This window comes from Taudactylus pleione, unplaced genomic scaffold, assembly GCF_031769625.1.
Source record: "Taudactylus pleione unplaced genomic scaffold, aTauple2 ptg000201l, whole genome shotgun sequence".
In the NCBI taxonomy this organism is placed as follows: Eukaryota; Metazoa; Chordata; class Amphibia; order Anura; family Myobatrachidae; genus Taudactylus; species Taudactylus pleione.
In genome coordinates, this window is record NW_028284603.1 from 4,779,888 (window position 1) to 4,805,039 (window position 25,152).

General features: G+C 43.8%; 1 protein-coding gene across 1 annotated transcript in view; it reads right to left on the reverse strand.

The window, feature by feature from the left end:
- Positions 1-12,033, reverse strand: part of APLF (aprataxin and PNKP like factor) — a 275,492-nt gene extending 263,459 nt beyond the window's left edge. Inside the window, exons 1-2 of the mRNA XM_088477484.1 lie at positions 11,764-12,033; positions 4,857-4,928 (exon numbers count right to left, since the gene is read on the reverse strand). Coding sequence (XP_088333610.1) covers positions 4,857-4,928; positions 11,764-11,856 — 165 coding nt within the window. The 5' untranslated portion in view covers positions 11,857-12,033. The remainder of the gene's footprint in view (positions 1-4,856; positions 4,929-11,763) is intronic.
- Positions 12,034-25,152: the final 13,119 nt, after the last annotated feature.

Sequence of the window (25,152 nt, forward strand, 5' to 3'; positions counted from 1 at the left end):
GAAAGTGTTCCCATCATATTCAAACACCACAGGCTTTACGTCCAATGGTATAAACAGTATAGAAAGCAGTTTCTATCTGTGCATCGCGGCTGGATTGCCTGCACACATTCCAATTTTATGAAAAAAGGAGAAAACGTCACATGTTGCAATCTGAATGTAGGTGTAAAGATACAGCCACAAAATTGCCATCTTTTGCGGGTATTTTGAGTGTCATTATCTTAACATAAGTGATGACGACCAGTGTTCTCCCCAGAACATTTTTCCAGCTGGGTGGCAGCAAGAAGTAGCCGGGTGCGGGCCTTCGCAATAATAAAATGTTTTAAATCCTGACCTTATAAAGATTTAAACTTGAAATAACAATTTATATATTCATTCTCCTCTTCTTCTTAGAGGCCCCACTTGCTGGCACCAAAGAAATTATTATTAATACAGCCCTCAGATACTGTCCCCACTTGCTGGCTACACAGAATATATTTATTATACAGCCCTCAGATACAGACCCCACTTGCAGGCTACACAGAATATATTTATTATACAGCCCTCAGGTACAGGCCCCACTTGCAGGATACACAGAATATATTTATTATACAGCCCTCAGATACAGACCCCACTTGCAGGCTACACAGAATATATTTATTATACAGCCCTCAGGTACAGGCCCCACTTGCAGGCTACACAGAATATATTTATTATACAGCTCTCAGATACAGGCCCCACTTGCTGGCTACACAGAATATATTTATTATACAGCCCTCAGATACAGGCCCCACTTGCAGGCTACACAGAATATATTTATTATCCAGCTCCACAGATACTGGCCCCACTTGCAGGCTACACAGAATATATTTATTATCCAGCTCCACAGATACTGGCCCCACTTGCAGGCTACACAGAATATATTTATTATACAGCCCTCAGATACAGGCCCCACTTGCAGGCTACACAGAATATATTTATTATACAGCCCTCAGTCAGGCCCCATTTGCAGGCTACACAGAATATATTTATTATACAGCCCTCAGATACTGTCCCCACTTGCAGGATACACAGAATATATTTATTATACAGCCCTCAGGTACAGGCCCCACTTGCAGGATACCCAGAATATATTTATTATACAGCCCTCAGGTACAGGCCCCACTTGCAGGCTACACAGAATATATGTATTATACAGCCCTCAGGTACAGGCCCCACTTGCGGGCTACACAGAATATATTTATTATACAGCTCCACAGATACAGGCCCCACTTGCAGGCTACACAGAATATATTTATTATACAGCTCCACAGATACAGGCCCCACTTGCAGGCTACACAGAATATATTTATTATACAGTCCTCAGATACAGGCCCCACTTGCAGGATACCCAGAATATATTTATTATACAGCTCTCAGATACAGGCCCCACTTGCAGGATACCCAGAATATATTTATTATACAGCCCTCAGATACAGGCCCCACTTGCAGGCTACACAGAATATATTTATTATACAGCCCTCAGATACAGGCCCCACTTACAGGCTACACAGAATATATTTATTATACAGCTCCACAGATACAGGCCCCACTTGCAGGCTACACAGAATATATTTATTATACAGCCCTCAGATACAGGCCCCACTTACAGGCTACACAGAATATATTTATTATACAGCTCCACAGATACAGGCCCCACTTGCAGGCTACACAGAATATATTTATTATACAGCCCTCAGATACAGGCCCCACTTGCAGGCTACACAGAATATATTTATTATACAGCCCTCAGATACAGGCCCCACTTGCAGGCTCCCAAACACTGTTCTCACAGATTTTTTTTTTTGGGGGTTACACTGGAAAATGGCACAGGGGCCAATAGAAATAGGCCCCTGTCTCCCCCAAGTCATTATTCCTTATGAAGTATAAGTTTTCCTCATTAACACTAAAGTGATTACACCAGAACTCAATGATTTTACAGCACATAATGCATATATACAAAAAAACACGTATGTGTTAGCTGTATATAAGAGCTTCGGGGAATTTAGCGCATCTATCTGAAACAAGACCGCACTAGTGTGTATGGGAACAGAGAGCGTACAGCAAGTTGTGTAGCTAGTTAGTGCACATACTGGAATACCCCATGTGTGTCAGCAGTAATACTGGAGTGGCAGTAACATCACACAATGCTACTGCTTCCGGCATAGTACAGCCCGGTGTCCCCGCATTACGCCGCTCGCACCGCCACCCGGGGCTACAGGTGACTGTGTGTAACACAGCGCAGCAGCAGCTCGTTACCTGACAGCTGACTGCGCCGGCTCCACATGGGCAGCAGCACTGGGGTAACCACAGGTAGTTCCCGCAGGAAGCAGAGCCGGACCCTGCTGCACGTGGGGACGGTGTAACTGCCAGCAGGTTCCCCCAGACGCGGCACATTGGTTCCGCTCTTAAAGTGTATGGCAACAAGGACACGTTGAGGGTGACCATGGACGCGGCACATTGGGGCAAGGGGAAGTGCCGGGCGATGCGCTCGCAAAAAAACAGCCTGGGGAGAACACGACGACTATGACAATGACTGCTGTATCTTAAGTCTGTTTAAAAATAATAAGAATAAACAAAAAACAGAGGGATTTATGTATCAAGCAGTGAAAAACGTGGATAAGCGAACCAGTGGGGGAGTTGCCCATAGCAACCAATCAGCTCCTATCTATTATTTATAGACTGTACTTGATAAATGCTATTTCAAAGCTGATTGGTGGCTTATGGGCAACTTCTCCACTGGTCCACTTCTACACTCTTTTCATTGCTAGATACATCTACCCCAGAATGCATTCCCGACCAGTTATATAGCCTAGGACGGTTATCACTAAACCAGGGAAGCCATAAGCATGGGATCCATCACAAAAGCAGCAACCAGGCTGTGTCACACTGGGAACACTAGAACAGTATCACCCAAAGCATGGGGTCCTCCTTTTGAATAGTTAATCCAGCCCCGTTGGTCGGTATGTAGTTACTATGTCGACAGTTTCAGTCTTAATGTCAACATTCAACAGGCCGCCACTGACAAAACCTAGATATTATGCATGTCTACATTATGAATATATGAGCGTTAGGGTATTATGCATGTCTACATTTATGAATATATGAGCGTTAGGCTGTGGTTATAGCAAAATAGTACTGTCGCCATGCATCATGCTGAAGTGAGGTGATTCGCATCAAATCGAACAGCTGGGGGGGAGGGGGCAAAAACACAATGGCTAAATTGGGGCGCAAAATATTAGCGCTGTATATTTGGAGGGCGTATTGCTGATATAAAGTGTGGAAGGACAAGCGAGCATTGTATTCCGCAGTATGGTAGATTTTCTGGGGGTTACTAACTAACGTGACAGTGTTATATAAGACCATGTACATAATAAATGTGAAAAATAAGCCATTAATCACCATTTGTAGAAATTAAACAGAATGAACTTTCGGACTATACATATTAATGATGCAATACTAAAGCCTGTAAAACAAGGTAAATAGGATTGAGTTGTGTAAGCTGTACTGAACAAAATAATGTAATTTTATGCTTTGGGTACGATAGCGACAGGACTGAAAGACACTTTTTAGGCTTTTGCCAGTTAAAACCACAACTGTTAAGAACTTTTTTAAAGTGTTAATAGAATAAAAATAGGTCATATTTGCCCAATGTGAATTTGAACATTTCATATAGCGTTTATGTTAAAATACACTTACCTTATACTGATATATCATATTGCGTATACGTATGCAGGTGAATAATACACAGCTCACACCCAGCTGGTAACTGACCGTTCTATACCAAGCAGGGAGTTCCAATACTCTGTGACATCACAAAGGCTGTTTGTGATGTCAGCCAGTCACATGATTAGCCTAGTAAGCTGTTACATCTCAACTTGTCTGTATGTCACAACTGTTATTAGTGTGTTGTGATAAAGAGTAAGAGCAAGAACGCAGGAATTTTCAATGCACACAATAGAGCAGTAATATATCATAGATATACATGCTATGCTCCCAACACATCTTACTTTGATGTAGGGTCGGAAGCAAGTATATACTTCCCGCAGTAGAACATACCCAACTGCCAAATATGCAGATAAATATATTTCTTAATTAACCAAACAAACACTTAAAGAGTATTATATAATCTTATTATTTTGAAAGTATTTTTGTAGTAACTTGCAAAATAAAAGAAAAAAAATTAAAACAGGAATAATTAGTATAACCTGGCATCATTATAAGGATTAGTAACATTTGTTTTCTTTTTCATTCGTTTTTCTCATATTCTTTAAAAGCATAGACATTTAGCACCATTACATTAAGTGATAGGTAAATTATTGATGGTAACAGCATAAGCTAATTTACATGGTATAGGACCATATTATACACAGTACAGGTTGAGTCTCCCATATCCAAAATGCTTGGGACCATGGGTATTTTGGGTAATGGAATATTCCGTATTGGAATATTTGCATACCATAATGAGATATCTTGGGAATAGAACCCAAATATACACACAGAATGCATTTATGTGTTATATACACACAGCCTGCAGGTCATTTTATACAATATATTCAATAATATTGAGGTTCAAACAAAGTTTGTGTACAGAAATGAAATTCATTTATGTTTAATATACACCTTATACACACAGTCTGAAGGTAATTTTATACAATATTTTTAATAATTTGTGCCTTTGACAAAGTTTGTGTACATTGAACCATCAAAAATCAAAGGTGTCATTATCTCAGTCATGCCAAAATAATTCCGTATTTCGGAATATTTGGATATGGGAGACTCAACCTGTAGTTAAATACAAGACAATTCCTTTCATAACATTAGAAAATATCAGTAATTACCGGTTTAATGCGGAGCTCGTCATCCAACACTTCAAGTACAGCATGGCTCCTGGATACCCTTTTATCTGCAATCTAACGCAAAAGTAAATGGTCAATAACCATAATCAATAGGGAATATGAATATTGCAATGGACAATATAAATAAAATTAAAAAAACATATATGGCCTAAAGAGGAGAAGGGGCACATTAACTAAGTGGTGGGGTTGTTTTCACGGCAGTTATCTGCCGGGATTGCATCGTGCAGATTTACTCAACTCAAACTTAACGCAAAATCGTCAAGAAACCACACTTTAGAATAGAATAGAACATCAATAATATATTCAATAACAATCAAAGTTGTTAACATTAGGAGAATAGAAACTCCAGATTCACCAAGCTACTGCCACAAGCCCGCTGCAATCCCACCCAAGTAAATGACCTGCATCTGGCAACCAGGTTTACAAGCGTTGCTGAGATTGTTGCAGGCTTGTATAATGCTAAAATAAAATAAAATAAAAAGCAAAACATTTAGAAAAAAACAGCCCTGAGTGATTTAGCCTAGGCTGGTAGAGAAATATAGGTAGAGAAACAAAAGGTATGAGGGACCCCCTTAGTTTTCACTAACCAGCACAAGACTGAAACCGGCAGGGCTGATGACAGTATAGCAGGGAGACACACAGAGTGGGCTCTCCCAGCCATAATGACAACCAGACCCAGACTGGTCAGCCCAGGGTTTAATGCCCTAATAAAGAAGGGACACCCCCACCCCCCAAAAAAAATATTTCAGACCAGGTGGTGGTAAATGCGGATTCAATTGATTATAATATTATTGTTCTTTACCAGTGGACTACTGGTCCCAACAAGCCTGCCAGGACACTTGGAGAACCACAAGTGCCAGCATACCCTGGCATCACGGTCCTGCCTGCACCTGTAGTCCTCCTGTAAAATATTTACTAAACAAAAGATAAGACACACACCGAATATTGTCATATTTTATTAAATAAAGACACCCCCAACACCCCTCTTTTTCCACTTTATTACTCAGAAATCCAAGGAAACAGGTCCTCTTAGTCCCATGTAGGCATCCTCGGTCTTGGCAAAACAAAAAAAAACAAGGCTACTGCTGCTACCGATTTTACTTTCCTTACCCTTCCCTCCTACGCACTTCGTTCTACCAGCTTCTTCCCTGAGTTCAAGTTCCCTATGGAATAAAATTCAAACTTCTGAACCTGCCACTGACAACTAAATCCCTCTCCCATGTATACGAAGTTTCCTGTCCTGCTCCTCACCTAAGAAATATATTTACACACCAAATAGTCTCCAACAACTTGTAAAACTTTTAAAAACTGGTTGAAAGCTCATCTGTTTATAAAAACCTTCCAATTTCTACCCAATTGCACTGTCGTTGGCTCAGCTTGGCTCTGTCCACATTCTTTTCTGTGAATCTCCCCCTACCAACACACACACCCTCTCTGGCTTGCCCTCCTTGTAGATTGTAAGCTCTCACAAGCAAGCCCCACTTCACCTTTTGTCTTTTTTTGGGTCCATACAGAAGTCACAGCTGCTGTTGCTAGGCCTCTACCGGTGTTGGTTGAATCAGGCCCAGTGACATTAAGCAGACCTTCAATACTGGAGGCCAGTATATTAAGCAAATATAAAATAGTGGCTGTCAGCATAACAAGCAAAATTTCAAGAGTCAAAACGCAAGCAACATAAAAAAATACTATAATAGTGGCAGCCAGCATAATAAGCCAAAAATATAATTACTTAAGGTGCGTAAACACTGGGCGAAGTCGTAATCGTTCAATCGCTCATTAATCGTTCAGTAATCACGCAGTATAATGTCGAAAACGACCAGCGATGTGCGCTCCCGCTGGTCGTTTTCGACAACAATCATCGCCTGAACAAGCTGGTCAATCTGCCGATAATGACAGGTTGGGCATGGTCGGGGATGAGGAAGGGTGCCGGCACTAAACGACATATCGTTCAGTGCAGGCACATTATTTATTTATTTTATTTATTAACAGTTTCTTATATAGCGCAGCAAATTCCGTTGCGCTTTACAATTTGAATCAAGATTAACATTATACTGGGTTGTAAAAGACATACATACATGACATACATAAGGGTAACATTATCCCACTGCACAGGAAGATGAACGATTGTACGATTACAATGTCGTAATCGTACAGTCGTTCCTGTATCGACCAGTGTTTACGCATCTTAACTGCTAAATTCTGTAATATTTTACATTTACGTCATGAAAATGTACGTCAGAGACATGGACACTGTACTAAAGAGTAAAACACCAATTAATCTTATTGAGTTAATGGCTGCTGTGTGCTGGCATACAGGGCCTGATTTTTAGTCATATATAATGCAGATTCACAATTCCATCTGCATTCTGCAATGTGAAGTCCCATGCGAATATCTGCCAGTATCAGACTCATCTATATGACTCACCGCCACCAGCCCATCGTATACGAGGGCAGCTACCATTACTATTATCAGTCTTGCAGCTGTCCTGACTATTATCAGTCTCTGTATCAGCCCCATCCTGTTTGAAGGAGATCCATCCGAAACTGGATGGATCTCAGCACATGCACCGCTCAGGATAGGACTTAACACTGTGCACACACCAACATAAATCCTCTGTTACGTGCAAGGATCCTGTTATCACTTCATTGCGACCCAGTAACGCCCATCCAGCCATAAGTGAGATGCAACTGAAATGCTTATGACATATCGCCCGTGAGTACTTTAAGATGCGTATGCAGTTCGCGACGCACAGGCAATTTGCTCAATGCATCTGCATTGAGAATTCTGTGTAACTCATAATCAGACCCACAGTATATATATCACAAAACATCTATTAATCCAATGCTATCCATATACAGCGGCTATGAAAATAAAGAAATTAATCCACTTTGACAATTTTATGAAACAACAAATATCATTTTGGAATAACTTCCACAGATGACCACTACAAATTCTGTAAAATAACAAAAATAGTCTGTGTCGTAATTACTATTGAAAACTGAGATTGATTGTATAAGCATTAAACATACCCCTTGTTTTAATATACGATAGAAACACTGTTATCCTCTAAAACGCCATGAGTCTATTTGGTTAAGTCTCTACCAGCTGTTAAGATCTTTCCCGTACTCCTCTTTGCAACAGCCATTTTTTATTCCACAGATTTGATGGGTGTCTGGCAGGGGTGGAACACGCTGGGTCACACAGCAAATCTTGGGGGAGGGTCCAGAAATTCCGATACAGACCCAGCAGGGGCTTCTGTGCAAATGCACCATCCCTTGCTCACAGTGTCGGACTGGGCCATGAAGGGCCCACCAGGGGAATGCAGTGGTAAGGGCCCATGCTTAAGGGGTGTGGCCAGCCACCACAGATGCTTGGTTGACCAATAGGCAAATCTTTGTGTAGCATCTATAGAAAGGAACCAAGCACCCATGATCACTACTCCACCAGGTAACTGACCATCTAATAGAGTAACAATGTATGATTTGAGGTCTGGAACCTGACACCTAGAGGAGAGGGGTGGGGCCCACCAGGGATTTCCCCTGTACCCCTGTGGGCCAATCCAACCCTGCTTGCTCATCAGTCACCCCGTTCTGCTGGTTTCTGGGCTTTGACTAGGCCATTTCAGAACATTATTTCTTATTGTTTTATTTAATTCAAACCAATGTGGCTTTGCTGTGTACCCTGTATTATTGTATTGCTGGAATATAAATCTACTTTCATGTCATAGTTTTTTCCAGTCTCTTAAGCAGATAGGTTTCTCTACCATGGTGATAATGCCCTATGGACAGTTTCTCCCATCTGTAACTGTTGCTATATGCCTCTTTTTAGTCTCCCTAACAAGCATGCTACTCTCATGGATGCTAAGTAATGGAGAGTTTTCTCTTCTAGTTATTTTACAATGGTTTGGTATTATTTTATAAACTTTATCTGTGGGTATTAAAAGATGATTCTCACTTTTCAATCATTTTGATTTGTTTGGAATATTCTTTGACCTTCATGATGAAGCTTGTGTTTGGAAATGCTCTAACTTATGGACAGGTGAAGATTTTATTTTTAATTCAACTGAAGCATTTTTATTCAACATTAAGTGGACTTCAATCAATCATGTCACCTCTGAAGACAACTAATGGAGCCACGGTTTACTTAAGACTAGCTTAGAAAATAGGGGTGCATTTTTATGTAATCAATATTAAGAAAATCAATGAGAGTTGTAAATTGGAAAAGCTTTAGAGGATTTTCTTTTTATGCCATTACAGAATATTTCTATGAATCTGTGGCTAAATTTATATTGATTTCATGATGTAAGAAAGCAAAACACGCTATTTATTGACCATGTATGAGTACTTGTTACAAGTAACAGGCAATCAATAAATAAGAAATGTCAGCACTCACTGTAACATGCACTAGCAGCATTACTCTATACATCTGTGATGGGCAACAGGCAGTCCTGGGGCCAAACTTGCGAACCCTAGTTCCTTCCTTATTTGTTGACAGATCTCTATGCAATAACTTATAAGGCTTGATTAAAAGTCTTGCTGATATGTTATTACCAGACACAGGAAGTATATGCAAATACACTTCTTTTTCAGGAAGGTCATATTTGACAATCGACTAATGCTGGGTACACACTGGCAGATATATTGGCCAATCGATCAATCATGTGTGAGTCGGCAAGTGTGAACCAGCGATATGTCTGTGAACACGTTGTTCACAGACATCGCTTCAGCTGTGCTGCACAGCCAACGGTCAATATATTTGTAGACATATTGGGGCATCGCAGTGATTGTACGTGCGGTCGGTAACTTGCAGCCGAGGCCGCGGGGAGGGGGCCGAGCCACGCCCCCAGCCAGCGGGACCTGCGGCCAGAAGACAGATGGTGGTTGTTCAGCGTGTATAAACAACCATCATCTGCAGATATATCTATCTGTTAGGTGTGTACCCAGCTTTAGAATTATCCGTTTTAGGTCAAATCAAGCCGATATAGGCATAGTTCATTTTGCATCTTTTAGATGAATTTGACATGTCATGGCATATTTTGCATATCTTAGTTTATTTTAAAAAAGTATTTCATTAACAAAAAATGCCACTTTCGTCTTTCACTGGCCTCGGTTTTCCCAGAGAATGATTGCATGCTAGCCTTCAGTCAATTTCCATTTCATATCCGCCATATCGGTGTTGGCTATGTTACAATGGAACTACACAACAATTCTGACAACAGTAAAGCAAATGTCAACGTTTAAATTGCTACCTTTGACCTTGTGTGATGTGGAAGATTTGGTTAAATCTTTTTTCTAGCAATAACAATAAATATTTCTAATGTTTCAGCAATCATTGTTGACACGTGCGCTCTCTTTTCTAAAATGTAATAGGTTTTATTATTAGGTTTTTTAATCAATTTGAAAAAAATTCACTTTAATAAATGTAAGAAAAAAAAAAGGTAAAATAATAGCGGCAGGAAATAACTTATATTTTTTGCCAGATTTTGGACATTTTCATAGCACATTTTTACTGTTTTGGCTGCATATTACTTAAGCTGCATACACACACAACGATTGAGTTAATGAACGATTTTAATAAACGATTTTCTACCTTGAAAAAATGAACTAAAATCGTTTACTAAAGTTGTTCATTTACTATGTTCATTTAAATGTAATGAACGATTTTTATGAACTACAAACGATTTTTGCATATTAACTTAATGAAAATCGTTGAGTTGACAAGTCTGACTGAACTACAAACGTGAACGCGCATGAACAATAATCGTTCATCGTTTGACTCAGAAAGTGAACGATTTTTTTCAAACGATTATCGTTAAACGATAGTTTAACGATAATTGTTCAAAAAATCGTTGTGTGTGTATGCACCTTTACTTCTTTTTGCAATATTTTATGCAGAACTTCCCATGCATGGTTATTACGGGATGTCGTTATGAGACTGGTGGCAGCATGGCCACCGGTCTCAAACCCGACACTACAATCCCGGCAGGGGATTTAACACAGGCGTCAAAATACCGACGCCTATGTTAATCCCGACGCCGGGACCCTGACAGGACGCCGGACCGATCGTCCAGCGCCGGAGGTAAGTAGCGACGTAGCCGGGGATGGGGGGGTAGGTTTAGGGACCCCCAGGGGGGCTTTAGGTTAGGCACCACCCCCGGGTAGGGTTAGGCTAGGAGAAGGGTGGGTTAGGTTTAGGCACTAACGGGGGGAGGTTAGGGTTAGGCACTAGGGGAGGTTAGGGTAAGGCACCCCTAAAGGAGGGATAGGGTGGGGGGGGGGAGAGAGGGGAGGGTTAGATTATTTACCTCCACTGTCGGGATTTCCTCCGCGTCGAGCTAGCGCTGTCGGGATTTGAACCGGCGGCTACACAGTCATCGGCATTTCAATCCCACTCCGTTATTACAGAGGGGTGACTTTCGTTGATTAAATGTATTAATCGAACTCACTGCTTAGATTAACAGTATAAAGACATGCCCATCTACATTTTTGCTGCTTGCGCCACAAATCGCGCCACGCATGGCGTGAGTCATGTGCCCGCGAACAGCTATGCGCGCTGCGTTCGCACCCATGACCCCATAGGATTGCATGTTGCAATCGCAGTGCACACCATAGCGTAACATAGTGCATGCAGCCCTGGGTAATCGCATGGCGAGATGCCTTTGAAGGTTAAAGGGCAGCTCCAAAGCAGCCATTGAAGTGTATTAGGTAGCCTATCCCTGCTATCCATGACATGTTAGAACATGCCTGCTAGACAGTGTCACCATGGTTCATATGATCATCACTGTGCACCTGTTACCCTACTATAATAGGAATATACTAACATAACAGGGATACTAGGTGTATATGGCAATATGCAATCCAGCCCCAATACTCAGGCTGCAGCACTTACAGCCAGGAAGGGTCCTCGTCCTATCACAGTTTCTCCCTTGGGAAGGGAGTAGGTTCCACTGCCATCCGTGGCCTTCAGCTGGTAACCGGACATGTCACACAGGGATCAGGGAGCCCAGGCTCACACAGACGTAGCCTCACTGTCACAGGCACCCGGCAGCAGTGCCAGCCCGGGGAACACACTGGCAGTGTCAGGAAAGAACCGTTTGGGAAAACCCACTGCCCACACTGCTGCGTGCAGCCAACACTTCCTGGTGTGTCACGTGGTGCCGAATCTACCAATGGCGTGCGAGGAAAAAATTCTCAACGTAAACAAGAGCTAAGGGAATGATGATCGCAGCTCCCTACACTACAGTACACTATACACACATACATAGTATAGTGCTGTAATAAGGACATACACTTCATCATTTGGTGTGAATAAAATAAAATCCAGTTTTCCTACAGCTTCACTGTCTGACTTCAAATAATACTTAGCAAAAAGATGACTTAATATTATTCTATAGTATACTGTACCTAATAATTATACTCTTAATTGCAGCAACTTTTGAGTTTCAGACTTTTTTTTACTGACAATAAAAAGTGTAGTTAAAAAAATATATATATTGGTACATTTGCAGAATGTGGCCAACAAATATAAAAATGTAAGGAGTTGGCAAAAGTGATATTTATAATATATTAGCAGAAACATAATGGAATAGTAAGAGGCACTCCACACAGGCAAACGCAGGGGGGGTTTCTGTCTGCCTGGATACCCCCCTCCCCAGCCCACACCATTACCACAATAGAAATAGTAATATAATGGAATTTTACTAGCGCTGCATGTTCTTCTCAGTATCATAAATGAAATAAATAGCACCACCTGTGGATCTTTTAACATGTATCAGCCAGTAATAAATAACCTGTGCCCCAATTAGGGGATTTGGAAAACATGCACTGTTAGAGATGCACTGCTATAGAGTCCAATATTTACATATATGTCCAGGGCAGTGCTAGGTTCTTCTGCTGCTCCCCCAGACTCCCGGACTTGCTCCCATGCCCTGGAAAGGTGCCCACATCTAAAATAAAAACATTCAGCTCAGGCAGGATGGCCTACTGCCACATCTAATGGCTTACTGTGATCTCTGGTCCTGTATATGCTGGAATTATGACACACAATACACTTTGTATGACACATATTAAAGCTGGATAAGTGGTAATTATGTCCTCTTCATGGACTGGCCACACTCACTCTAAAATCAGGCATTTGGAAACCTCCCTCTAGAAATCCTGCGTTTGCCACTGCTCCACGGACTACAGTAAAACATGCTCCTGGTCACTCGCTAACATACTGTATACTGAATGTGTGGTAACGTGCCGCACTAAGGTCAAATCCCCCACCATTCCCTCCTATCTAGTTCCTGCCTATTAGGTGGAGAATTTACGATGCAGCGGCAGGTAACCAAAAACATCTATAATATTATACAGGTTGAGTCCCCCATATCCAAAATGCTTGGGACCAGGGGTATTTTGGATATTGGAATATTCCGTACTTTGGAATATTTGCATACCATAATGAAATATCTTGGGAATGGGCCCAAATCTAAACATAGAATGCTTTTATGTTTTATATACACCTTATTCACAAAGCCTGCAGGTAATTTTATATAAGATTTTTAATAATTTTGTGCATCAAATAAAGTTTGTGTACATACATGAAATTCATTTATGTTTCATACACACCTTATACACACAGCATGAAGGTTATTTTATACTATACTTTTAATAATTTTGTACCTTAAACAAAGTTTGTGTACATTGTAACTAGGGATGTGCGCCGCCCCATTTTTGCCGGATTTGGATTTGGATTTGGTTCTAATTCGTCGTCCGGCTTTGGATTTGGATTTGGATTTGCCAAACTGCGGTGACTGGCTTTGGATTTGGATTTGGATTTGGATTTGGATTTTTTTACAAAAATTGACAAAAAAAGCTAAAATCACATAAATTGGTCTTTTTTTTCTTCCTAGAGTATTATTAACCTCAATAACATTAATTTCCAGTCAATTTAGACCATATCACAGCTTATAATATTGTTTTCAACATTATTGGCCAAAGGTTGCAGTGATCTGACTGGTTACTAAGCGACAAAGCAGCGGCACAACGACACAGACACCACAGTATAAAGCACATCTATGACACATTGCCACACAGCAGTGGCAGAAATGAAAAGTAGTGCACCCACCCAGTGGGGTACGGCCAGCAGAGTCACAGTACTTGTTTACAAAGTGGGCTACGGCCCTAGGAGTCACAGTGCACAATCTTATTAGCATTACACCGCACATAGGGCCTGATTCACATTACACCATAAAGTAGTGTCTCTTATTTATGTTACGACACACAGTAGTGCCCCTTTTACACAATGCCCACAGTAGTGACCCTTTTACACAATGCCCACAGTAGCGGTGTCCCTTACACAATGTCCCCCAGCAGTGGTGCCCCCTATGCAGTCCCCTTAGTAGTACGGTCCACTATGCAGTGCCCCCAGTTGAATGCTCCCCAGTAGTATGCCCCCCATTAGCAGGCCCCCCCAGTAGTATGTCCCCCATTAGCAGGCCCCCCCAGTAGTATGCCCCCCATTAGCATGCCACCCAGTAGTATGCCCCCCCAGTAGTATGGCTCCCCCAGTAGTAGGCTGCCCCAGTAGCAGGCCCCCCCAGTAGTAGGCTGCTCCAGTAGTAGCCCCCCCTGTAGTATGGGCCCCCCCCTGTAGTATGCCCCCCCCTGTAGTAGGCCCCCCCAGTAGTATGGCCCCCCCCAGTAGCAGGCCCCTCAGTAGTATGGCCCCCCCAGTAGCAGACCCCCCCCCCCAGTAGTATAGCCCCCCCCAGTAGCAGGCCCCTCTGTAGTATGGCCCCCCCAGTAGTATAGCCCTGCCCAGTAGCAGACCCCCCCCAGTAGTGCAGACCCCCCCAGTAGTATAGCCCCCCCCCAGTAGCAGGCCCCTCTGTAGTATGGCCCCCCAATAGTGCAGATCCCCCCAGTAGTATGGCCCCCCCAGTAGCAGACCCCCCCCCCAGTAGTATAGCCCCCCCAGTAGCAGGCCCCTCTGTAGTATGGCCCCCCCAGTAGTATTGCCTCCCCCAGTAGCAGACCCCCCCCCAGTAGTGCAGACCCCCCCCCCAGTAGTATAGCCCCCCCAGTAGCAGGCCCCTCTGTAGTATGGCCCCCCCAGTAGTATAGCCCCCCCCCAGTAGCAGACCCCCCCAGTAGTGCAGACCCCCCCCCCAGTAGCGCCCCCGGACCTTTGACAAGTAAAAAAATAAAAAAAATAAAACTTACCTGTATCCCCGCTCCCGCGCCGTCCGCTCTGTCACACGCTGAGGAGGGAGCCGGAAGACGGAGCTCATGTGTGAGCTCCAGCCGGCTCCCTCTGTGCAGCAGCCAATGAGAGTCTGTGTGACTCTCATTGGCTGCTGTAACAAACACACAGCTGCCGCTGGCGGCTGTGTGTCTGTGTCTGTGTAGGGCAGAGCGCTATCACTGCGCTCTGCCCTACACGCGAGGAGACCTGATGTCGGATTCTCTAGTGAGAATCCGACATCAGGCGGCCGCCGTTCGGCCCCGAACGGGGATCCGAGTCAGGCGGTGAACACCCGAACAGGGTTCGGGTGGACTCGGATCCCCAATGTTTGGAGCGGTTCGGATTCCACAGAATCCGAACCGCTCATCTCTAATTGTAACCATCAGAAAGCAAAGGTTTCACTATCTCAGTCATGCTAAAAATATTCCGTATTTCGGAATATTCCGTATTTTGGAATATTTGGATATGGGAGACTCAACCTGTATATATAATTCATCGGTCGGTGGGTCTGTCTGTCTGTCTGTCTGTCTGTTATGCACTTAAACACCCCTGCACCGATTGGGATGAAAGCAATGCAAGGTGGTCAAGTTGGATCCTTGCTAGGTTTTAGGTGAGTTAGGATCTCGGTCAGACCTCCCGTTGGTGTACGCTGGGCAGAACTTTGACCAGGGGACATTGGGCAGAACTTTGACCCAGTGAGCCTGTTCTGGGCCTTCCACTGGTTGGATTTGGATGAAAACTTCACAGAGGGGTGGCAATTGGTCTGGAATGCCTAATGGAGTGGTTGGGGTCCCGGTCGGACCTTACAGCGGAGTGCGCCGAGCAGGACTTTGGCCCAGGGAGCCTGTTCTGGGCCTTACACTGAATGTATTTGGATGACATCACATAATTTGGTCAAAAACTCCACAGAGTGGTAACATTGGATTCCAGAAGACATACTATGGAATTGAGGTTCCGGTGGGACCTCCTGTTGGTATACGCTGGGCAGAACTTTGACCCGGGGAGCCTGTACTGAGCCTTCCACTAGATGGATTTGGGCAAAAACTTTACAGAGTGGTAACATTGGATCCCAGAAGACATACGAAAGGGTTGGGGTCCCAGTTGGACCTCCCGTTGGTATACGCTGGGCAGAACTTTGACCCGTGAAGTGTATTCTAAACCTTCCACTGGATGGATTAGGAAGACAACTTCACAGAATGGTAACATTAGATCCCAGAAGACATACTAGGGGGTTGAGGTCCCGGTCAGATCTACTGTTGGTGTGCGCTGGGCAGAACTTTGACCTGAGGTCCCGGTCAGACCTACTGTTGGTGTGCGCCGAGCAGAACTTTGACCCGGGGAGCCTGTTCTGGGCCTTGCACTGAATGGATTTGGACAGCGTTACATTATAAAACTTAATAAGTTGAAGACTTAAACCCGGGCACTTCAGCTAGTATAAAATATTTTTAGACAGAAACCTTAAACAAAACTGTGCAGATATAGCTGAACATTTATGAAGGAAATCTTTGCAAACGTGAAAACTTGTGATGAAGGCCAAGGTGTGCGGAGAGCCCTAAGATTATGGGGGAGATTTAATAAAGCTTGGTGAGAGAGATAACATTGTGAGAGATAAGCACCAACCAATCAGCTCCTAACTGTCACTTTATAGGCTGTGTTTGAAAAATGACAGACTTAGGAGGAATTGATTGGTTGGTCCTTTATCTCTCACAATTTTATCTCTCTCCAAGCTTTATTAAATCTCCCTTCCCCATTGATGGCATAAGCGATACAGTGACAAACATCGCTGTTTATTAAATATTGAACAAAGAGCATAACCCCTTGAGCGAGTGCTGTGTCTCATTGATGAATGGAGCCTAAAGTACCTTATAGCTAAAACTTAGGGATGACAATCAGCCATTGATGATTAACAACCGTCGATGGTTTGCCATCAATGTTGAATGGTTATCCAATCGATGGTGGAGACCCATTGGTTCTTTGTCATCAATGGCAGACAGCCCGACAATGTTTTGTTTTTGTCCCCCAGCGCTGCGGGCACTGAGCTTAGGTCTGCCCCAACGTGTCCATTAAGCTCTGCCTCCTTCCCTAAATGGCCGGTACCCGTGGTCCCACCTCAAGATACCTCCACTGATGGCCGTTGAAGGTGTAGACCAATCGATGGTTTCCTGTTGATGTGTTCTGCCATCGATGTAAACCAACAATGGGACCATTGATTGAGATCATCAATGGGAGACCTGTCGATTGTCACTCCTACTAAAACTTGTATCCATTCTCTCATCATCTCCCTCAACTACTGCAACCTCCTCCTATCTGGCAATCCCCTCACACATGATCTGCCCCTTGTTAAATTCAACTAAATTAAATAAATGTTTGTCAGTTTTTTTGTTTTGTGACATAATTGACATTAGGCCTGATTCAGAGATGTATGCAATGCCGATATTGACGGATTTGGGTGATTATCAGTAAACCATGCATGCATCTAAGGGCCATATTCATTAGCCGAGAAAAGTGCAGTTTGGAGAAAAGCTGTTTTCACCTGTTTTCAACTTATCTCCGTATTCAATTGCAGGAGTTTTTGCCTAAGCGGAAAAAAAACAGGTTAAATGGTTTCTCTATGTATAGGCAGGTGAATTGGAAGTGCAAAATCTCTATTTTGGGGTGCAAATGTGGGCAATTGGGCCAGAACACCCCCTTAATGACTAATCATAATCAGTCCAAAAAATGAAAAACGTTTTGGAAAATGGGTAAAAAGTGGGGGGCCTATATGGATGGGACAGGTGTTTTTGGGATTGCACGAGGCAGCTGCAGGTGAATTTTAAAGATAATTTAAATCTTCACTTTAGAGACTTCAAAATATGCTAGTACCCATTTTCATGTACCCCATATTTGACCTAGGTACTTATTTTTCCAAAAAGAAATTGTTTTCTATCATTTTTCTGCACTTATGCATATAAGCATATAACAGCCCATTCTGACACTTTAAGAACACAAAACACTTTCATTATGGCTATTAGGACACTTCTATACTGATTTCTAATGTTAGTGCAGCTTTTTCTGGGGTACAGACTAATTTCCCCAAAATCTTAGCGACTTTTCACCAGTTTCGCTTTCCTCCGATATCGCCTGTTTGCCTTTTCGCGTCTTTTGGAATTGAATATGGAGTTAAGCGAGAGCGCACAGGGAAAAAGTATTGCCTAAAAACACGCGAAGGTGGTGAAAATATTGCGGTTCTGATTTTTTGCAGCTAATTGAATATGGGCCTAAGTCGCACAGCTCATGCATCAAGGGACATAACATAGTCGTACGTAGCGACCAGTGGCGGCTCCAGGGGTGGGGCTGCAGCACAGTCCAAAATTCAAATAGGGGAGCCACACCAACTGTCAGTGAGTCCTAGCCATCTATGTTTGGCAGCAGTTGGAGTGACAGTTGGTGTGGTTGCTCTATTTGAATTTTGGACCGTGCTGCAGCCCCACCTCTGGAGCCTCCACTGGTAGCGACTTTTTACTTGGAGTGTGATTGACAGTCAGGGAGCGTTTGGGGGAGGTAATGGGGAGTGGCAGCAAAGAAAGGAGGCATGCCGCGACTGTTTCAGAGGCATGTCACACCCAGTGTCTGTGATCCCGTACACTAGAAAAATGGCTCTGTCTTAGTTCTAGCAACCATTCTGCTCGACCAATGGATTCCTCAGAAGACCAATAATCGAAGGATCTGAGATTGATGCTGCGTCTTTGTCTGCAGATGCTTGGCTTTGTAAAGCCGCTGGTAGACGTCTCTCCCAGCATCTGCGAATTTTGCATATTTTCACATAGCATCTCCATACACAGACGCAGCAGAGGCGGAGGCATTAGCATACAACTCTAAATCAGGCCCATTGTGCATGTTGCTAGGATTACTTTTACTGACATCAATTCTGCAAATTCTGTGTGCTAGGGGTCAATTCTATTCCAGGCGAAGGGTGTGAGTTGTCGTTGCAACGGCATTAAAGCACCGGCAACGAACTGGCACCTTGCACCCTTCGCGGGCCGCTCCGAACCCGAATTCTCTGAAGTTTGCTCAGTGCCCTATGGGGCTGCAAACAAATTTTAAGCAAATCTGGGTTGTCGTAAAGTGCGGCTACTGCCACGAGATCATCACGGCTAATAGGATTGACCCCCTAGCCCAGTGGTTCCCAAACTGTGCGCCGCGGCACCCTGGGGTGCCTCGGGACACTTGCAGGGGTGCCTCGGGTTGGTGGTCCAGCATCAAATCAAATTCTTTATGGTCAGTAATGTAAATATGTGCACAAACAGAAGCAAAAAACCTGTCAACCACTACATAACCAAACCTAAGGATGACAAGTAAGCACAGTTTACTTCACTTTACTACTTCACTACATTTTTCTGAATTTCTCAATAACAAACTTTTGGCTTAGGGGTGCCGTGAAAACAATGCTGATGCACTAGGGCGCCGCGATTCAAAAAAAGTTTAGGAACCACTGCCCTGGCCTCTAAAAGAAGTCTGCAGGCAGCTTGAGCTTCAAAACCTTGTTTATAAAAAAAAATGTACATTGGTGAAGAACACTAGTGTACACTGGGCCTGATTCTAGTGATGTCAGTGGGGCCGCCCCCAAACGGCAAGCGTTCCCTCGGGAACGCCTCCGTTTGGGCAACCACCCCCCCAGCCCGCCCACCAAACGGGGCGAGCTGTCACTCAACATCGACAGCTCGCCCCCCTTTGGTTCGAGACCCGGAGCGATGGATTGCCCGTCGCTAGCCGGGTCTCGCGCATGCGCATGACGGAGCCGGCTCTGTCGTGCGCATGCACTGTGGGCCACCATCGACTCGGTTGCGAGCGCTCAGCGCTTGCGACCGGGTCTGAATCAGGCCGACTGTAAGTATTATTATATGAGTCTAGCACTGCAGAGTGAAACTGCAAAGCATTTGGATTATTTAGTGCATTTAGCCAGAACTCAATGTAATGCATGTTAATGTCAATTATACTCTGGCTGGGTCCACCAGGACCACTACATGCAGCTAAACGTGTAGCTGCACGACTTTATCCCGACCACATTCGCAGCGAGCAGCAGCAACCAGTCCCACAGATGCACTTGTCTCTCGTCTGCCGTGGCAGGTGTCCGTGTGGCTACACACTGCACAGAGAAGTCGCAGAAGGGGAGGGATTAGTACTATATGAAAAATTATATTGAACCAATCGGATGATTATTATAGAAAAGATTATTCTGGAATTAAGGGCAGGACCTAAGTTTGCGGCTGGAGAGGTGGGGGTTGGATTGCTGAGTGCTATATAAGAGGAAGACAGATTGCGTTGTTGAGTTGTTTCGTGAGTGCTATACTGAGATCTGGATGTGTCAGTAGCATCCTGCAGCGCAGCTCTATTATTAAACACTACAGTACTATCACAGAAGAGCGCAATCTGCGGAGGGAGCAGCGCAAACCATCTGCCGCCTCACCCGGAGGACCAGGCTATAGCCACTGTGTGAGTATGCTGTGATTTGTGAGTATGCTGCAATTTGCAGCCAGTTCCCGAGTCAGTCACTATCTGTTCTCTAATCAATAACAGTGCTGTACAAATGGAAATGCCCTCTGCTGGAAAGTGACACGGAAATGCCGGCTTATTACAGATGTACTGTAATGCTAACATTGGAAGCAGCACTCATGTAGGTTTAAACCTGTTTGTACTGGGGTTCAGTCTACTCCCCACAGCTAATGAATGTAGCAATTTACTTATCGTGTGCATTGTTGTTTTTCTACTATGGAGTGTCTATGAGAAGTGTTTTAGATTTGGAATATACAGTTGTGTATTTCCTTTTGTTTGCTGGGATGGGAAGGAGACTGCTACTAGGGATGGCTATCAACCATCAATGCACCGCATACCCTGCACCCATAATATTACCTCTCCGGAGTCCCACGTCGGAGCGGGGGTCCGGCGCTGTAAAACGACTGGAAAATGGCTGCGGCGGCCATTTTCCCGTCATTTGCGCATGCGCAGTACAGGGAAAATGCCCGCCACGGCCATTTTCCCGGTGACCTGTGCATACACTATTGACTCTGGGCACACTCTAGTGCCCAGAGTCTATAACTCCGTCACTGGCCGCGAACAGCTCAGTGAGCTGCCGGCCGCTGGGCGGAGAGGAGGGGGCCCGTGTCGGAGACTGCTCACGGGCCCCCACCTCTCTAGTAATGCCCCTGCATCAATGGGTTTTGCAACCATCGATGGTCTATACCCTATGACAGCTGAGTTTCCATAAATGCGGCGTCCATCGATATTGGCCTAACCATCCCATCTCTCTCCTCTCCAGTCTATCCTTAATGCTGCTACACGGCTTATCTTCCTCTCCAAATGCTCCTCTACATATGCCTCCCCTCTCCTACAAGCCCTCCACTGGCTCCCCTTCCCTTTTAGAACCCAATTTAAGGTTCTCACGCTCGCTTATACCCCTTTTCCACCTAAATTCCAGGTCTGACTCGGAGTTGGAACAAAGTTCCTTTCCGGATCAGACCCAGAATTTTGCCGGCGCCGACTCGGGATATTCCCGAGTCAGCGCCGCTCACACCGCAGTCGGGTCTGCATAGACCCGGCTTTTGCGCAGTGAAAGTGGTCGCTTGGAGATGACATCACCATTCCATCGGGCATCCACTATCATGCCCCATTCGAACTCTGATAATTCATGTCACCATGCCATGATCAGCTTAGCCGGTGTTCAGACTGACTCATGAGATGTCAGATTATAACTGATGCAGGTCTGGGCATTTCCAAGAAGTCACAGTACGGTGACGCCATCTACCATTACCTTTACATACTGCTATCCCATGACTTTTGGCACTTCAGTGTATAAAAATGTGTTCAATTGTTCTTCTAAATAGTTTATGTTCCAAACAAATTATGGTTTGATTTTAGAAGTAAACTTTCTGACAAACATATTTTTTGACCTGTGGCTCTGCCCCTTATTAATCTGGGATACTCCCACCTATAGTTTGTTTCTGAGCAGCTGTTACTGTTTTGTTTACTGTTTTTCTTTACAGTCATCTGTTACTATTTAATGGTATTATTCTTTTAACATGAATAACAATTTGCTTATGTATAACAATTGGATGTAGATATTTTGATTAATTGTAGCCATTAATATATCAGTGTTGTGGAGCAAATGGAGGGAAATTATTTAAATTGTACTGCATCATCTTCAGGGTAAGGATGTCCATCGATGGTTAACCGCTTATGGGTTTGCCATCGATGGCAGAGATGCAATGGTCTCCACCATCGATGTCGAAGAGCTCTATTTTGTTTTGTTGTTTTCTGCCTGGCGCTGGGACACAGAGCCTAGCTCCAACCCCCAGTGTGAACAGTGGAGCCTTGCTCCCAACTTTGATTGGCCCCCTGCCTGGAGCAGATATGACCATTGTTGGTCAAAACCATCAATGGCTTCTCACCATGGAGGTTAACCACCAATGGTTCCATCTATGGTTAACCTACCGATGACCATCCCTACATAAGGGATTGTTTGCTAATGTAGGGCATGTTCCCTAGAGTCATGTCTTAGGCATGCTGTACAGCTGAAATAAAAAAAAACCATGCCTGCTGCACATTACTCTTTCATATTCAGGGGCTCATGCAGAGTTAAATGTATTACATCATGTATAGGGCATCTTCAAAGAATTTGTTCTGTCCATGCTTTGCAAATGAACACATGTAAATGCAAGAATGGAGTGGAGCTTAGCTACACTTATAGCCTGATATGAATGGGTGTGGGAAATGTAGACAGAGGGCCTGATTCAGAGCCGGACGCTATTTGCGCTCGCTCGTCCAGAAAAAGGGGCTGGCTATTTAAATTGACCGTTCGCTTTTTGCAGTCTGTTGACGCCTCTATGTCTGAATGAGCGAACAAAACATGCGGACGTTTTTTTGTAAAAAACGCCCCCTGGCCGCTCGCATCATACGTCATCTCCGCTATTTATTAGATTAATCGAGTACATCGAAAGGCGAATGAACTGCTCGCTATTCATGTGGTTGCATTTTCCTACCGCAATCATGCGAGCAGTTCTGGCTAAAAGACACCCAACTGACGTGGTCGATGACGCTGCTTTGTTAATTATGCACACCCTTAAAACGCCTGTTTTGACCTTTTGGCACGCCTGTGTTCGGATCTCCACTCCCCGTTTTCAAGCACCTTCCCCTGTTACCACCCACAAACGCCTCATCCTGTCACTCAAATTAGCAGGCATTTGCTATTTTGCGAGCACACGATTTTCGGCCGCACTGACTGGTTCGCGCATGCGTACTAAAACCCATACGCATGCGCAGATGTGCGAACATCGCTCGGAGCGAACGAGCGGCCGCTTACGAGCGGCTCTGAATCAGGCCCAGAGTTCAGTAAGGGCCAATGCAGTCCAGCAGGTAAGCTTATTTACACTTGTTAGAAGGTGTAGTTGTGCACCTACTAAAGGGAAAGTGCACACCAAAAATGATTAGCAATAACTAGGCACATCATGCAGAAGCCTATACATCTCCACATACATACAGCTCTGCACATGAGCGGAAATACGGTTCTTCTGTGCACTTTTGCGTAATGTAAACCTCAACTGGTTACAAGTTAAGTTGGTGTGTGTGTGTATGTGTATGTATATGTGTATATATATAGAGAGAGAGAGAGAGAGAGAGAGTCCTCTTCACCGGCGGCACTCACGGGATTTTAAGTGGCACACAACAAATAAACACGCTTACACATTGATAGTTTTCAATGTACCAATTCATTGTCTGAATTTTCATCAGGGATACAATAAACAAAATACACTCTAATTTCTTTTATACAAGAATCACCCCTGTACATCTCAGCGGTGCCCCCCGGGCGTCCCATCCTTAGTCGGTGGCATCATCCGTGTGAACCGGTGTTGTACCGCCAGCACGTCATGCACGCCCTCCCCAGCTGGACGGTTGCCATAGGGATCCCGGACACTGTACATCTACAGTGCAATCCTTCACCATATACAAATCTACAACATAAAAAAATCCTAATGTTCACGTAATCATAATATAGAACAGTACTATACTATGGTGTGTCCACGAACTAAGGCAGTACCTAATTGATCTAAATCACATATAACAATGCTGCTCATATGATATACCTAATTGGGGATAGTGTAAATATAATTGTAGAGAGACAGATAAGAAAGATATAGGCACGCTGTTGTGTTGCTGTGGACACCCCAAATTCAAAGCGGCAGCTCTCACAGTGGGTTCTGCTCCCCACTAATATTAGTGCACAAAAAAGGAGAAAGAGTGGAGTGCCATTAAGAATGTAGTACATTTTATTAATATACAGTACGAATTGTGAGTAACCAATCAAGGATTTGAAAGAAGTAAATTCTTCTTAATAAGTACAATATAACAATATTATTAGCTAAATAACCACAATTCTAATAACAAATATTACACAAAGGTTAATAAACATATAACATGTTGTTCTCATAAAACCAGACAAATCTGCACAAAGAAGTTAATATAGAAAAGTCATATCCACCAATGTAGCAAGAATGGAAATAATGTAGCAGATACTACATTGTTGCAATCTGTTCATGAATGTTGTAATAGTGGAAAAAACGAAAAGTTCATAATAACGGTTAAAAAAAAAATGCTGTAAAATATCCAAGACTAATAATCCCAGCATGATAGGTTTTGGTAAATCGAGGAACTCACCCCTATGGTAATAGTGACAGATATTATAAAGTATTACTCTCCGTTGTGATGTAATAAGCTGCAGTCTCCTTAGTAATTCCTTATTTAGCCGCTGGGCAGGAGGTCCAATATAATGCCTATCCGGTCTCTGCTTACTTACACACCAATGCATAGACCCTCAGTTGTGTGTTGCTGGGGCTGTGCGTGTCTGTGGGAGACAGCGATGAACCGGAGGGCTGGATTGTTCTCCGTTCCAAATGTAGGTGGCCAGACTTAGATAGAGACCCTGTTCCACGTTTGTTGGTTGCAAATGCCAGGACACCCCCATACAGTGATGTAAGCGGGGAGCAGCAAAGAGTGTAAGAGATCGCCGGGGGAAATTCC